Source organism: Aureococcus anophagefferens (assembly GCF_000186865.1).
Source record: "Aureococcus anophagefferens unplaced genomic scaffold AURANscaffold_12, whole genome shotgun sequence".
NCBI classification, from domain to species: Eukaryota; class Pelagophyceae; order Pelagomonadales; family Pelagomonadaceae; genus Aureococcus; species Aureococcus anophagefferens.
In genome coordinates, this window is record NW_008705572.1 from 1318284 (window position 1) to 1331440 (window position 13157).

The window sequence follows — 13157 nt, forward strand, 5'->3', positions numbered from 1 at the left end:
CGCGGCCCCAGGCCGTCGCCGTGCGGCCCGCGGCGCCGCGCGCGGCGCCGCCGCCGCCGCCGCCGCGCGCGTCGCCGACGTCGTTCAACAGCGCCACGTACGATGAGGAGAAGGTCGGCGGCGAGCTCGACTCCGACGAGGAGGCGGAGGAGGGGGAGGAGGAGGAGGAGGAGTTCGTCTTCGACGAAAAGCCGCCCGCGTCGAAGCGGCCGCCGCCGGTCTGCGCCGATTCCGACGAGGAGTTCGTCCAGGCCATCGAGCAGAAGCGGCCGAAGCGGCGCTTCAAGGGCGCCGTGAGCGCGGCGACGACGGCGGCGCTCGAGGCGCGCGCGCCGACGCCCGAGCCCGCGGCGGCGCCCGCGTCGTCGCCGCGCGTGCCCAAGAAGAAGAAGACGGCCGACGTCCAGGGCTTCCAGGAGGCCATAAGGGAGGTGCGCAACGCCTACGGCGTCGCCTGGCACTGCCTGAACCCGGACACGAAGACGAAGCTCGTCGGCATGTGCCAGCGCGGCGAGGCCGGCTGGGAGCCCGAGACGCGGCCGGACGCGGCGGCATCGTCTCCGCGCGCCGCGGCCCCCGCGCCCGCGCCGGGCGGCGACGGCTGGGGCGCGCCGTCCGGCGGCGACGGCTGGGGCGCGGCAGCGCCGGCGGCGTCCTCCGGCGGCTGGGGCGCTCCGGCGCCCGCGTCCGCGCCCGCGGCGTCCTCCGGCGGCTGGGGCGCTCCGGCGCCCGCGTCCGACGGCTGGGGCGCCGCGGCGGCGTCGTCCGGCGGCTGGGGGGCCTCGGAGCCCGCGTCCAACGGCTGGGGGGCCTCGGAGCCCGCGTCCGGTCGCGACGACGCGTCGTCCGGCGGCTGGAACGACGCGGCGCCGCCGTCGGCGACGCCCGCGCGGCGCCCTCCGGCGGCGGCGCCCGCGGCGGCGGAGCCCCGGTCCGCGCTGCTCGCGCAGCTCCAGGCGCGCCACACGCAGGCCGACCGCGCGCCCGGCGCGGGCGAGCCGGACTTGTCGTCCCGCGACCGCCCCGACCCGCGGCCGTCGCGCCGCGGCCGGTCGCCGTCCCCGCGGCGGCGGCGGTCCCCGGAGCGGCGCCGGTCGCGCTCCCCGGAGCGGCGCCGGTCGCGCTCCCCGGAGCGGCGCCGGTCGCGCTCCCCGGAGCGGCGCCGGTCGCGCTCCCCGGAGCGGCGCCGGTCGCGGTCCCGGTCCCGGGGCCGTAGGCGCCGGTCGCCGTCGCCGCGCGAGCGCCGGCGCCGGTCGCCGAGCCCGCGGCGCCGCGGCCGGTCGCGGTCGCGGTCGCGGTCGCGCGACCGGCGCCGGAGCGACGGCGGCCGGTCGAGCGGCGGCTCGGCCGGCGACAGCCGCTCGCGCGAGCCGTCGAGCCGCGGCGGCCGGGGCGAGCCGTCCGGCGGCCGCGGCGGCGGCCGCTCGGGCGGCGGCGGCTGGGGCGCCTCGGCGCCGTCTTCGGGCGGCGGCTGGGGCGACTCCTCGGCGCCGTCGTCGTCCGGCGGCGGCGGCGGCTGGGGCGACTCCGCGCCTTCGTCGTCCGGCGGCGGCGGCGGCTGGGGCGACTCCTCGGCGCCTTCGTCGTCCGGCGGCGGCGGCGGCTGGGGCAATTCCGCGCCTTCGTCGTCGGGCGGCGGCGGCGGCTGGGGCAGTTCCGCGCCTTCGTCCTCTGGCGGCGGCGGCTGGGGATCCGCTACGGCGTCGAACTCGGACGGTTCCGGTTGGGGATCGGCGCCGGCCGCGTCGGGCTGGGGCGCTTCGACGGCGTCGTCTTCCGGCGGCGGCTGGGGCTCGGCGCCGGCTTCCGGCGGTTCCGGCTGGGGCTCGAGCTCCTCGGCGCCGCCCGCCGCGCCGCCGCCCGCCGCGCCGCCTTCGACGGCGTCGTCTTCCGGCGGCGGCTGGGGCTCGGCGCCGGCTTCCGGCGGTTCCGGCTGGGGCTCGAGCTCCTCGGCGCCGCCCGCCGCGCCGCCGCCCGCCGCGCCGCCTTCGACGGCGTCGTCTTCCGGCGGCGGCTGGGGCTCGGCACCGGCTTCCGGCGGTTCCGGCTGGGGCTCGAGCTCCGCGCGGCCGCCCGCCGGAGGCTCGGGCTCTTCTTCCTCGCGCAACGCCGCGCCTTCCCCGGTCTCGGCCAGCGCGCCGTCGGCCAGCGCGGCCGCTCCCGCCGGCTTCGTGCCCGCCGGGACCGCGCCGGCGGGCGCGCAGGGCCGAGGCCGAGGGCTCGCGAGCACGATGCCGGCGTGGATGACGCGGCAGCAAGCGAGCTCCGCGCCGGTCGCCGCGCCGGTCGCCGCGCCGCCGGTCGCCGCCGCGGGCGAGAGCCAGGAGGCCGCGTCGAGCGCGACGCCGAGCGGCGGCGGCGGCTGGGCCTCGAGCGGAGGCGGCGCGGCGGCGCCAAGCGGCGGCGGCGGCTGGGGCTCGAGCGGATCTACCGCGCCGTCGGGCGGCGGCTGGGGCTCGAACGGCGGCGCCGCGGCGGCGGGCGGCGGCGCCTCGGAGGCGCCGAGCGGCGGCGGCGGCTGGGGCTCGAACGGTGCCGCGTCCGGCTCGTCGGCGCCGGCGCCGAGTGCCTCGTCGAACGCCGCGCGGGCGTGGGCGATCCCGCGGCGCATCGGCGACCGCATCCACCACCAGGGCGCGCGGAAGCGCGACAACTGGAACTAAGCCTCATTTACGACTCTTCGCCGGCTTCGTGCGCTTGACGGCCCTGACGGCGAACATGGGATCGCCCGAGTTCGCGCGCGCGGCCGCCGCGGACGCCGACGCCCAGGCCATCGCCGCGCTCGGGTTCTTCATCATGTCGCCGGGGCTCGGCCGCTCCGGCATGGGCAGCGGCGGCAGCTTGATGTCGAGCGCCGCGATTTCTTTGAACTTCGCGGCGTAGTGGCAGTAGCTCGCGACGATCGTCAGCTTGTCGATGTCGTCCGCCTGCAGCCACATGGCGACGGCCTTTGTCTGGAAGCAGCGGTTCGAGAACGAGATGAGCGCGCGCCTACCACGTGCGACGGGGTCGGATCTCTTCACATCTTCAGGCGAAATTCACGCGAAAAAAACACTCCTGTCGCTCGACGCCGGCGCGCGCCCGCCGGGTCGCAGCACGCGGTGCACCTCGGCGAAGAACTCCTGGGGCTTCACCAGGTAGTCGACGGAGACGACGTTGCAGACGACGTCGAAGGACTCGTCGTCGTAGGGCAGCGTCGGATCGACGTTGAGGTCTCGCACGCAGGTCTCCGTGAGCTGCGGGTTCTTTTCCAGCTCCGCGGCGTTCATGCCGAGGCCGGCGACGCGCCCGTAGGCCGCGTCCGTCGGCAGGTGCGAGATCCACGACGAGCACGTGTCCAAGACGTCGAGGCCGTCCTCGCCGGCGCCCATCGCCGCGAACTCGTCGCTGTAGAACGCCGTCAGGCTCTCGATCGCGCGGTCGTCGATGTGCGCCACGAAGCGCGGCTGCGCGTAGAACGACGCGTCGTCGCTGTTGTCGAGGCGATTGAGGTCGGCGGCCGTGTAGGGCCAGGCGCCCGTCTCCATCGCGAAGTCCTGCGGGTCAAATTTCGCGATCTCTTTCGCTGCTTGCAATCGGTGCAGCGCTGCGCGGCGCGGCGGCTGCTGCAGGGCTGCTGCGGCAGCCGCGAGGCAGGCGCAGCGTCGCATCGTCGAGCGCTCGAGTAAAGATCACTGATCTTGCTGTGCACTTGCAGCTAGCACCAGCCCTAGAAACTTACTGGTCGTGCTTCCACAAGGGGGCGATGTCCATGGTTTGGGTGGCCTTCGTAGGGTGGGAGACGCGGCAGATGTGGATCCACTGGGGCTTCCAGGGGCGACCCTCGACATGCAGCGGGTGGGAGTTCGTGCATTGCGCAACACGGCTGGTGACGCCCCAATCTCCGCTGTGGTCGTGCATCATCCGCGAAGAATCGTTCTTTGACTCGTTATAGAGCGCGTGGGCGTTCAAATCTAGAGCGTCCGTCGAGTCGAGCCCGAACAGATCCCAGAAGACCAAGAGCGAAGTGCGATCGTCGTCGCTGATTTGGAACGCGTCAGGATCAAAGGCCACGGCCGAGGTGTGATGGCCGCCTCGCCAATTCCCGACGGCGTGAATGGTCGCGCCACTCACCGACCGCCCCCGAAGGCAGCAGATGACATGTTCTGTCTCGGACGTGACGAAATCCAACGGAGGTAAGCCGAGCGCCGCCGACAAAATATCGCAAATGGGACGCAGGTAGTAGTCTAACGAAACCGCGATGACGTCCGCGTGACAGTGATCCGCATCAGCAACCTCGTACCGATATATTTCTTCCACGGTTCTACCCCTGTGGTGGGCGTCGTAGTAGGCGTCGAGATCGTCGTCCTCGTCCTCGGGCTCCTCGACGTCTTCGCCAGCGGCGCGGCGCTCTTCGATGGCGGCGTCGCGGCGCTCTCTGGCTTCGGCCGTACGCCGACGCCAGCGCTGCCTCTCCGTCTCCTCCTCGAACTCGGAATCGGGTAGGAGATCGTCGGGCCACGGCTTGTGGTATTCCAAGATGAGCGCGCGGAGCGCGCGCACCGCGACGTCGCGTTCCGGTCCCGGCGCCAGGCCACCTTCGGCGAACAGCGTCGCGATGGCTGCTCGCTGCGCGAGAGACGCCTCCGGGAAGCGGCGGTTCAGCAGTTTCTGCACGGCGGCTCGCGCCTTCGCGGGCGTGTCCAGGGCATCCTTGCTGCCATCGTTGGACCAACCATCGCTGACGGCCTTGTCCAAGGTCTTGAGCACTTCGACGTAATCGAAGCAGAAGCCGCACGCCATCTCCCACTCCCCGATGACCGGCGAACTCTCATAGCAGTCCAGCATAGCGTAAGCTGCCCGCCTTGCTTGCAGGGAAACAAAATTATATCCACTGCGCCCGCTGCCAGATTGGGTGATGATGCCCGCGGGCAGCCCGTAGGATGCAAGCGACGATGGAGGCGGGCCGGCTCGTGGAGCCGGAGGACCCCCCGAAGCACCACACGCGGCGCGCGCGGTCCGTCGTCGGCGCCGTCCTCGTCGTCGCCGCCACCGGGTTCGCCGCGGCGACGCGCATCTCCGGCACCAGCAGCCCGCTGGCGCTGCTGCGGTCGACGTCGAGCGCGCGCGCGTCCGACGACGACATCTTCTCGACGGCGCGCGAGCGCGTCGGCGACGACGCGTCGTCGTCCAAGGGCCGCGTCGCCGGCGACGACGACGACGACGACGGCGGCGCCGCGACGGAGACGAGGGGCCGCCGGTCCGACGACGACGACGACGGCGGCGCCGCCGACGACGCCGCGGCGCCGCACTACTGCGCCGACGACGACTTCCTGCGGTCCGCGCCCGTGGACTGCATCCCCCGCGCGGGCAACGTCGGCGCGTGCGAGTGGTGCATGATCAACTGCGGCGAGGACGACGACGCGGACGACTCCGGCAAGGTCGACAAGATGAAGACGAAGACCTGCCACTGGTGCAATAAGGAGTGCTACACGCCGTCGACCTACGCGCCGACGACCGGCGCGACTCTCAGCTTCCCGCCCACGGAGACGTTCCGGCCGACGACGGCGCCGCTGCCGGAGCCGACGCAGCGGCCGAGCCTCGTGCCCATCCCCTTCCCCACGAACGTCCCCGCGCCGGCGCCGTCCGTGGACCCGACGTCCGCGCGGCCCACGGGCGCGCCGCCGACGTTCAAGCCGACGACGTCGAAGCCGAGCCCCCGTCCGTACCCGGCGCCCACCCACGACCCGACGTCGATGCCGTCCGTCGAGTGCCCGGCCATGGAGTACGTCTACCGCGTGACGCTCTACGACGACGACGGCTCGGGGTGGGGCGGCTGCAACTACGAGATCCTCAGCGACGACGACGACGGCTACGTGCTCTCGTCGGGCACGCTCGCGCCGGGCGCGACGAAGTCCACGGACTGGGTCTGCTTCACGAACTACTGCTACACGGCCTACATCGACGACGACTGCAGCGACGACGACGACGTCTACATGATCATCGAGGACACGGCGGGCGAGAAGGTCGAGGTGCGGCCGGGGACGACGGAGGCGTTCTGCACGGACGAGTCCGAACTCTACGACGCGCCCACGGGCGCGCCGAGCGTGCCGCCGTCGAACCACCCCGTCGGCACGCCCTCGGCGACGCCGTCGAGCGCGCCGTCGGCCATGCCCACGAGCGAGCCGACCTACGCGCCGACGTCCGCGCCGTCGGGCGCGCCGACGCTCGCGCCGAGCCCGCGGCCGACGCGGCGCCCGACGGACCTGCCGACGACGCTGCCCTCCGTGCCGCCGACGTCGACGCCCACGGCGGAGCCCGCCTCGGCGCCGACGCCGACGCCGTCGCTCATGCCGAGCCCGCGGCCCACGCGGCGGCCCACGGAGCTTCCGACGTCCGCGCCGACGGTCATGCCGTCGCCCCGGCCCTCGCGGCGGCCCACCGACATGCCCACGTCGACGCCGTCGATCATGCCGTCGCCCCTGCCCACGCGGCGGCCGACGCACCTGCCGACGTCGCTGCCGACGATCGCGCCGTCGCCGCGGCCCACGCGGAAGCCCACGAAGCTGCCCACGAGCTTCCCGACCGTCGCGCCCTCGGCCGCGCCCTCGGGCACGCCGACGCTCCTGCCGACGGCGCCGCCCTCGACGCCGCCGTCGGCCGCGCCCAGCTCCGCGCCCTCCTACGCGCCCTCGAGCGCGCCGTCCGCGCCGCCGTCCGCGCCGCCGACCTCGGAGCCGACGACGATGCCGACGCCGCCGCCGTCGACGCCGCCGACGAGCGCGCCGAGCGCGACGCCGTCCTACGCGCCCAGCGTCATCCCGACGGGCCTGCCGACGACGCTGCCCACGTCCATGCCGTCCATCGAGTGCTCGCCGGGCGAGCACCACTACCGCGCGGTGCTCTACGACTCCGCGTCGTCCGCGTGGGCCGACGGCTGCGACTTCTCCATCACGAACCGCACGACGGGCGCCGTCGTCGCGTCGGGGTCCATGACCGCCGACCAGGCGTCCCAGACCATGTGGCTCTGCCTGTCGAACGGCCAGTACTCGCTGACCGTGACGGACGACTGCAAGCGGTCCAACGGCATCTCCATGGAGCTGTTGGGCGAGGACGACGAGAGTCTGCGCTGCGAGGAGGCGCCCTGCGACGAGGTCTTCGAGGCCGCCGACGGCCAGTTCGCCTACGCGCCGACGGTGCTGCCGACGCTGCCGCCGACGCGCGCGCCCACGGTGCACCCGTCCCTCTTCCCCACGTCGGCGCCGTCCGTGCCGCCCACGTCCAAGCCGACGCGGCGGCCGACGAAGCTCCCGACGTCCCTGCCGACGACGCCGCCGTCGCCCGAGCCCACGCGGCGGCCCACGAAGCTCCCGACGTCGGACCCGACGACGACGCCGACGCCGCCGCCGTCCCAGACGCCGTCGGCGGCGCCCACGGCGGCGCCGTCCTACCCGCCGACGATGGCGCCGACGCTCCACCCGTCGACGGCGCCGACGTCGACGCCCTCCTACCCGCCCACGGCGCTGCCGTCCGCGAAGCCGACGACGGCGCCGACGCCGTACCCGAGCGGCCTGCCGTCGCTGCTGCCCACGACGGACCCGACGGGCGTCCCCCTATCCACGCCGACGACCGTGCCGTCCACCGCGCCGTCGTCGCAGCCCACGGGCATGCCGCTGTCGACGCCGACGAGCTGCCCGTCGACGGCGCCGACCGCCGCGCCGTCCGCGGCGCCGACGGGCGTGCCCGAGTCGAAGCCCACGCCCGCGCCGACGCCGACGCCGACGCCCGAGCCCACGGTCGTGCCCGGCGAGCCGTCCCGGTCGCCCGTCGTCGCGACGCCCGCGCCGACGCCCGCGCCGACGCCCGCGCCCGCCGTGAAGTGCACCGACGTCGCGCCGACGCAGATGCCCCTGTCGTCGACGGCCTTTGGGGGCGCGCCGACCTACTGCCCGACGGTCACGCCCGGCGCGCCGACGTCGGCGCCCGTCGTCCTCCCCGGCGAGACGCGCAAGCCCACGTCCGAGGGGCACGGCAACCAGCCGGGACCGCCGCCGCCGCCGTACGACGAGGACCCGAACCCGACGCACCACCCGACGGCCGCGAAGACGCCCAAGCCCACGTCCGAGGGGCACGGCGCCGCGCCGGGGCCGCCGCCGCCGCCGCCGCCGGCGAGCGACGACGACGGCGCGTCCGCGGAGGTCGACGACGACGTCGGCGTCGCGCCCGAGGTCGGCTCGCCGCCGTCGGCGATGCCGACCTTCGCGAAGACGAAGAAGCCGACCTCCGAGGGCCACGGCAACTATCCGGGACCGCCGCCGCCGCCCCCGCCCGACGACGACGGCGCCGCGACGGCCGCGGCCGACGCGGACCCCACCGCGGCGCCGACGCGCGAGTCCAAGCGCATGCCCGGTTTTGTGCAAGGCAAGAAGAAGGCGGGGCACTCCTAAGTCTATTTTTTCTATTGAAAGGACGGCTTTTGCCCGGCGAGAAGGCGGGGTATTATTTCGTTCGAAGCTGGCTACTTAGAAGACGCGACAGACAGCTTACCCGAGAAGGCGGGGTATTTTCCCGACGCTGCTATTGAGAACAGGGCAGCTTGCCCGCCTTCCGAGTCTATTTTCTAGCAGCCGCGACGGACAGCTTGCCCTCGACGCCCGTGTCGCGGATGAGGTCCGCGACGAGGCCGGAGCTCGTGACGTCGTCGACGAAGGCCGCGAGGAAGGGGAGCGCGTCGTCCTCCCGCCCGAGCCGCGGCGTGCCGATGGCCTGGTTCACCGTCGCGAAGCGGCCGTCGAGCACGCGGAACTCGCGGAACCGGTCGTCGTCGGCCCGGAGGCCGAGCAGCCACGGCCGCAGGCCCGCCAGCGCGTCGGCCCGCGCATCGAAGAAGAGGTCCGCCGACGCCGCGAGGCCCGGCTCCGCGGTCTGCTCGAGTGATGCTTTCTCCAGATTCGCCTCGAGCCAGAGACCGTACGCGGATCGCCGCGACACGGCGACGGTGCAGCCCGCCGCGTCCACGGCCGCGACGTCGCCGTAGGACGAGCCCGGCGGCACGGCGTAGGTCGCCTCGATCTCCGCGTACGGCCTCGTGAAGGCGATGGTCGCCGCGCGCGCCGGCTCCGCGCCGATCAAACCGACGGCCCACTCGCCCTTGGCCGCGCCGTCGGCGAGCAGGCCGGGGTTCGCGTAGGGTACGATCTCGAGCTCCGCGTCGAGGCGGTTTGCGAGCTCGAGGCACAGCGACGGTGACACGCCCCGCGGCTCGTCGTTGGGGCCGCGGCTGCTCACCAGCAAGAAGTTGGACAGGTTGACGCCGGCGCGCAGCACGCCGCCTTTCACCAACGCTGCTCGTGCGAGCTCTAGAGACGCGACCATCGATGCGGCTAGCGCTGCGGTTGTGGCGTGGCGTTGGTAGCGGTGCTGCGCGGCGTTGGTGGTGCGCGTGGCCTGGTAGCTGCGCTCTCCCAGGGCTGGACGCTGTGGCAGGAGTTCGGCGAGCGTCTCCTGCTAGACCGCCTCTATATTACGCGTTGATCGCGCCCCCCGCGCCGCGCGACATGGTCGACTACTCGCGCTTCGACAACATCGACACCGACACGGAGTCGTCGGAGGACGAGCCCGACGCGAGCCCGAAAGCTCCACCCCTAGCGATCGTTTTCGAGGGCCACCGGGGTGAAGAAGCTACGACTCGTCTCAAAAGACAGAAGGAAATGAGGCGGGCGCATATCGCCTCGGTCGATTCGATCGCGTTCGTCGATTCGAACACCGTGGTCAGCGGCGGGCCCGACTGCAAAGCCCGCATCTGGGACGCGCGGACCGGCGTGGAGCGACTGTTCGACGTCCGCGGCAAGAAGCTCGGACACTCCTCGTACTGCTTTAATTCGGTCGTGAGCGTGTCGGTGGCGAGGACCCGTGGGATTGTCGCGACCGCGTCCCTGGACGGCTGCTTGCGGACATTCGACTTCACCACCGGCAAGTTCGCGGGATGCCACGACGCGGCCGGAGCAGACACCACGTGTGCCTTTTCGCCCGACGAGAAGCTCATCGCATGCGGTGGCTTCCAGGGTCACATCCGGATCCTCAAGGCGGGTCACGTGGTTTGGTCCAAAGAGTACCAGCTCGTCGAGGAGTGGCCGGACTCCGATCGCGAGGAAGATGCGGAGTCTGAACCATGGAGCGACCCCGCGGTCTTGGCGGAATCCATGCACCATGAAGCTCGTAACGGGGCCCCGGCCTTCAGTGGGCGGTCACTCGCATGGCTCGACGCGACGACCGTGATATCTTCGGGACATGATAACAAAGTCTGCATGATGAATTTCTGCAACGACCGCAACAAAGACGGCAAAAAAGTGCTGGCTCGACGTTGTCAGGTGTTGGCCCCGAACGATAGTCTCTCCGAAACTGAATTCGTCGATATTGCGGTCAGCCCAGTCGAACCGCTCTTCGCCGTCTGCCGCAGCGGTGGCGCTCAGCTGTTCTACCGCCCGCGCCGAACGAACGGCTATCTCGGTCGGAATGAAGATAATCCGTCGCCGTTCCTCCCGGCGCCGAACGACCTCAACGCCGTGATCAGCCTCGCCTTCACACCCGACGGCCTCTTGCTTGCAATGAACGCCTCTTCGGACGCACGCGCGACACAGGTCCCCACGGTGGTTTCGCTACACTCGGTCAAATCGCACCAGGTGGAGAAGGTCATCGACCTGGGCAGCGCGTTCCACAAGAATCTACCCTGCTGCCTGGCGATCTCCCCTAACGGCCGCAAGCTCGCAATCGGCCGCATGAACGGCATCGCTTTCTCCCTCCCCATCGAAACGCCCAAGTCCACCCTCACGACATTTCTGCTCTACCGCGCCGCGTCGTCGTCGCGCGCGACCGTCAGCGACGACGCGCCGCGCGCCTGCCACCTCCTCGCCCAGCTCGTCGACCGCGGGCTCGTGGCCGCCGCGGCCCACGCGGTCGACTTCCTCGGGTGCTAAGAAGCGAGTACGATTAGGGGGAACGGGTTTCAAACAAGCGCGGTCAGCGCCGCGTCGGCCTTCGAGAGGCTCGCCACGGCGTTCGCGGCCGCGGTGACTGCGGCAGCATCCTCGGCCTCGCCGAGCTCGAAGGTCACGTCCGCGAGCCGCGCGCGGACGGCGTCCCGCGCGTCCTCCGCGGCGCGCGCGCGGTCGTCGCCGTACACGTCCTTGCACGCGCGGACCGCGCCGAGGGCGCCCGCGCAGGCGGCGACGGCGTCGGCGCAGGCCGCGACGGCCGCCGGGCCCCGCGCGTCGGAGAGCCACGCGGCGGCGTCGGCGACCTTGCCGAGGAGCGCCGCGGACGCGCGCGCGAAGACGACGGCGTCGTCGCCGTCGCCGGACGGCGCGGCGCGCCGGATAGGCGGCGCGGGGCAGGGCAGACACCGCTGGGTGGCGGCCTCCTCGACGGCCTCCTCCTTGGGCGCCGGCGCGGCCTTCTCGGGCGCCGCCTTCGCCACCTTCGCGCAGCCCGGCTGCACGCACGCCGGCTTGCCGCCCGGCGCGCGCATGAGCGGGCTGTTGCAGCCCGGGTTCGGGCAGATGTCGCCGAGCATGGCCCAGCCCAGGAGGAGGTGCTTGCCGAGGATTTTGGACCCGGGGGGCTCCGCGGACCTGTCCTCGACGACGAAGTCGCGCCAGTTCGCCACGGCGGTGTCGTCGTCGTCCTCGCGGACGACGAAGTCGCGCCAGTTGTCGACGGCCGCCGGCGCCGGGGGCGGCGAGTCGAAGGTCTTCTCGACGAGCACGGCCGACTCGGGCGAGCTCGGCGCCGACGGCTCGGCGGGCTCGTCGCCCTCGTAGGCCTCGCAGGACACGCAGTAGCGCCGCGCGTCCGGGTCCCGGCCGTCCTTCATCAGGCCGTCCCTCATCAGGGGGCAGCCGACGCAGCCGTCGCGCGGGCAGGGCGCGTCGAGGAGCGTCCAGCCCTGGAGCAGCTTGCGCCCGATCGCCGCGGAGGCGTCGTCGCGCTTCTTGTACTTGGCGGCGAGGCGCGGCGCGGGCGGCGCCTCGGGCCCCGCGACGACGGCCTTGGCGACGACCGCCTTGGCGACGACCTCGGGCTCGGAGACGTCGTGGAACTCGTCGTCGTCGTCGTCGCCGTCGCCGTTCCACGCGCGGACCGCGGCGTCGTGCGCCTCCTTCGGTGTCGGCGCCGGCGGCGGCGCGGGGGGCAGGGACGCGCCGGCCGGCGGCGCGCGCAGGACCGCCGCGCCGCAGCGCGCGCACCAGACCTCGCCGCGCCGGCTCTCGACGAGCGGCGTGTTGCACGCCGGCATCGGACAGGAATCACCGAGCATCTTCCAGCCCTGCAGCATGCGCGCGCTCACGTCCTCGAGCGCCTCGGCCTCGGTGCGGCGGCGCGGCGGGGGACCCATGGCGCGTCGGGCGGTCCGGCGCGTCGCGACGGGTTCGCGGTTCGCGAGTCAGGCGGGCGGTCTGGCACAGCGGGCGATCGGCCGTGACACCGACGCTCTCCGGGGGGGCAGCGGCTTGTTGACGACACCGTGCGGCGACGTTGAAGACGCGCAGAGCGCACGCGCACGGAAGCCGGCGGGATATGTTATCGCGCCCCCACAGGCCGCTGCTACAAGGAGGGTTCGCATTAACGGGGCGCGAGGGTCTTGGTCCTCTGGCGCCCCGGCGGGGACTCACACGCGGCGGGCGTCACACGTCCGTCGGCGGCGGCGTCGGCAGCGGCGCGGGCTCTTCGTCGTAGCCCCCGAGGAGGTCGCCGACGGGCTCGGGCTCCGGCGCGGCCGCCGCGACGGGCACGGCGTCGGCCTCCGGCGCGGGCGCGGCGTCGCCCTCGGAGCTCTCCGCGAGCGAGAGCGCGATGGCCTGCGCGATCATCTCCTCCTCGGTCATGCCCCCCGGCACGTTGTCGTTGGCCGGCGGCGCCGGCGGCGGTGCGGCGGCGGCGCCCTGCTGGTGGAGCGGGTTCGTCTCCGCGGGCGGCTCGGGCCGCGTCCAGTGCGTCGTCCTCGTGTTGTGGTCGTCGTAAAAGGGCACGCCGTTCGCGTTGCGGCCCTCCTCCCAGCCCGGCGGCAGGGGCGGCGGCCCCATGGCCCCGCCGCCGCCGCCGAGGCTCGGCGCCTCGTAGCCCGCGCGCGGCGCCGCGGTCCGCGCGGCGGCGGCGCCGCCCGGCGGCCGGACCTCGAC

At 73.5% G+C, this 13157-nt stretch overlaps 3 protein-coding genes across 3 annotated transcripts; 1 reads left to right on the forward strand and 2 right to left on the reverse strand.

Annotated features, from left to right (window-relative positions):
• Positions 1 to 2655: 2655 nt before the first annotated feature.
• AURANDRAFT_54006 (hypothetical protein) lies at positions 2656 to 3654 on the reverse strand (the record flags this gene model as incomplete). The annotated part of the gene is made up of 2 exons (XM_009039729.1): positions 2656 to 2991; positions 3082 to 3654. The coding sequence occupies 2 exons, from the start codon at positions 3648 to 3650 to the stop codon at positions 2667 to 2669; spliced, it is 894 nt and encodes a 297-aa protein (XP_009037977.1).
• A 1280-nt stretch (positions 3655 to 4934) lies between these two features.
• AURANDRAFT_65032 (hypothetical protein) lies at positions 4935 to 8426 on the forward strand (the record flags this gene model as incomplete). The annotated part of the gene is made up of 1 exon (XM_009039704.1): positions 4935 to 8426. The coding sequence occupies one exon, from the start codon at positions 4935 to 4937 to the stop codon at positions 8424 to 8426; it is 3492 nt and encodes a 1163-aa protein (XP_009037952.1).
• Positions 8427 to 8592: 166 nt separating this feature from the next.
• Positions 8593 to 9354, reverse strand: AURANDRAFT_27785 (hypothetical protein; the record flags this gene model as incomplete). Its single annotated transcript, XM_009039728.1, has 1 exon — positions 8593 to 9354. One exon carries the CDS (start codon positions 9352 to 9354, stop codon positions 8593 to 8595), a length of 762 nt encoding a protein of 253 aa, XP_009037976.1.
• Between the last annotated feature and the right edge of the window lie 3803 nt (positions 9355 to 13157).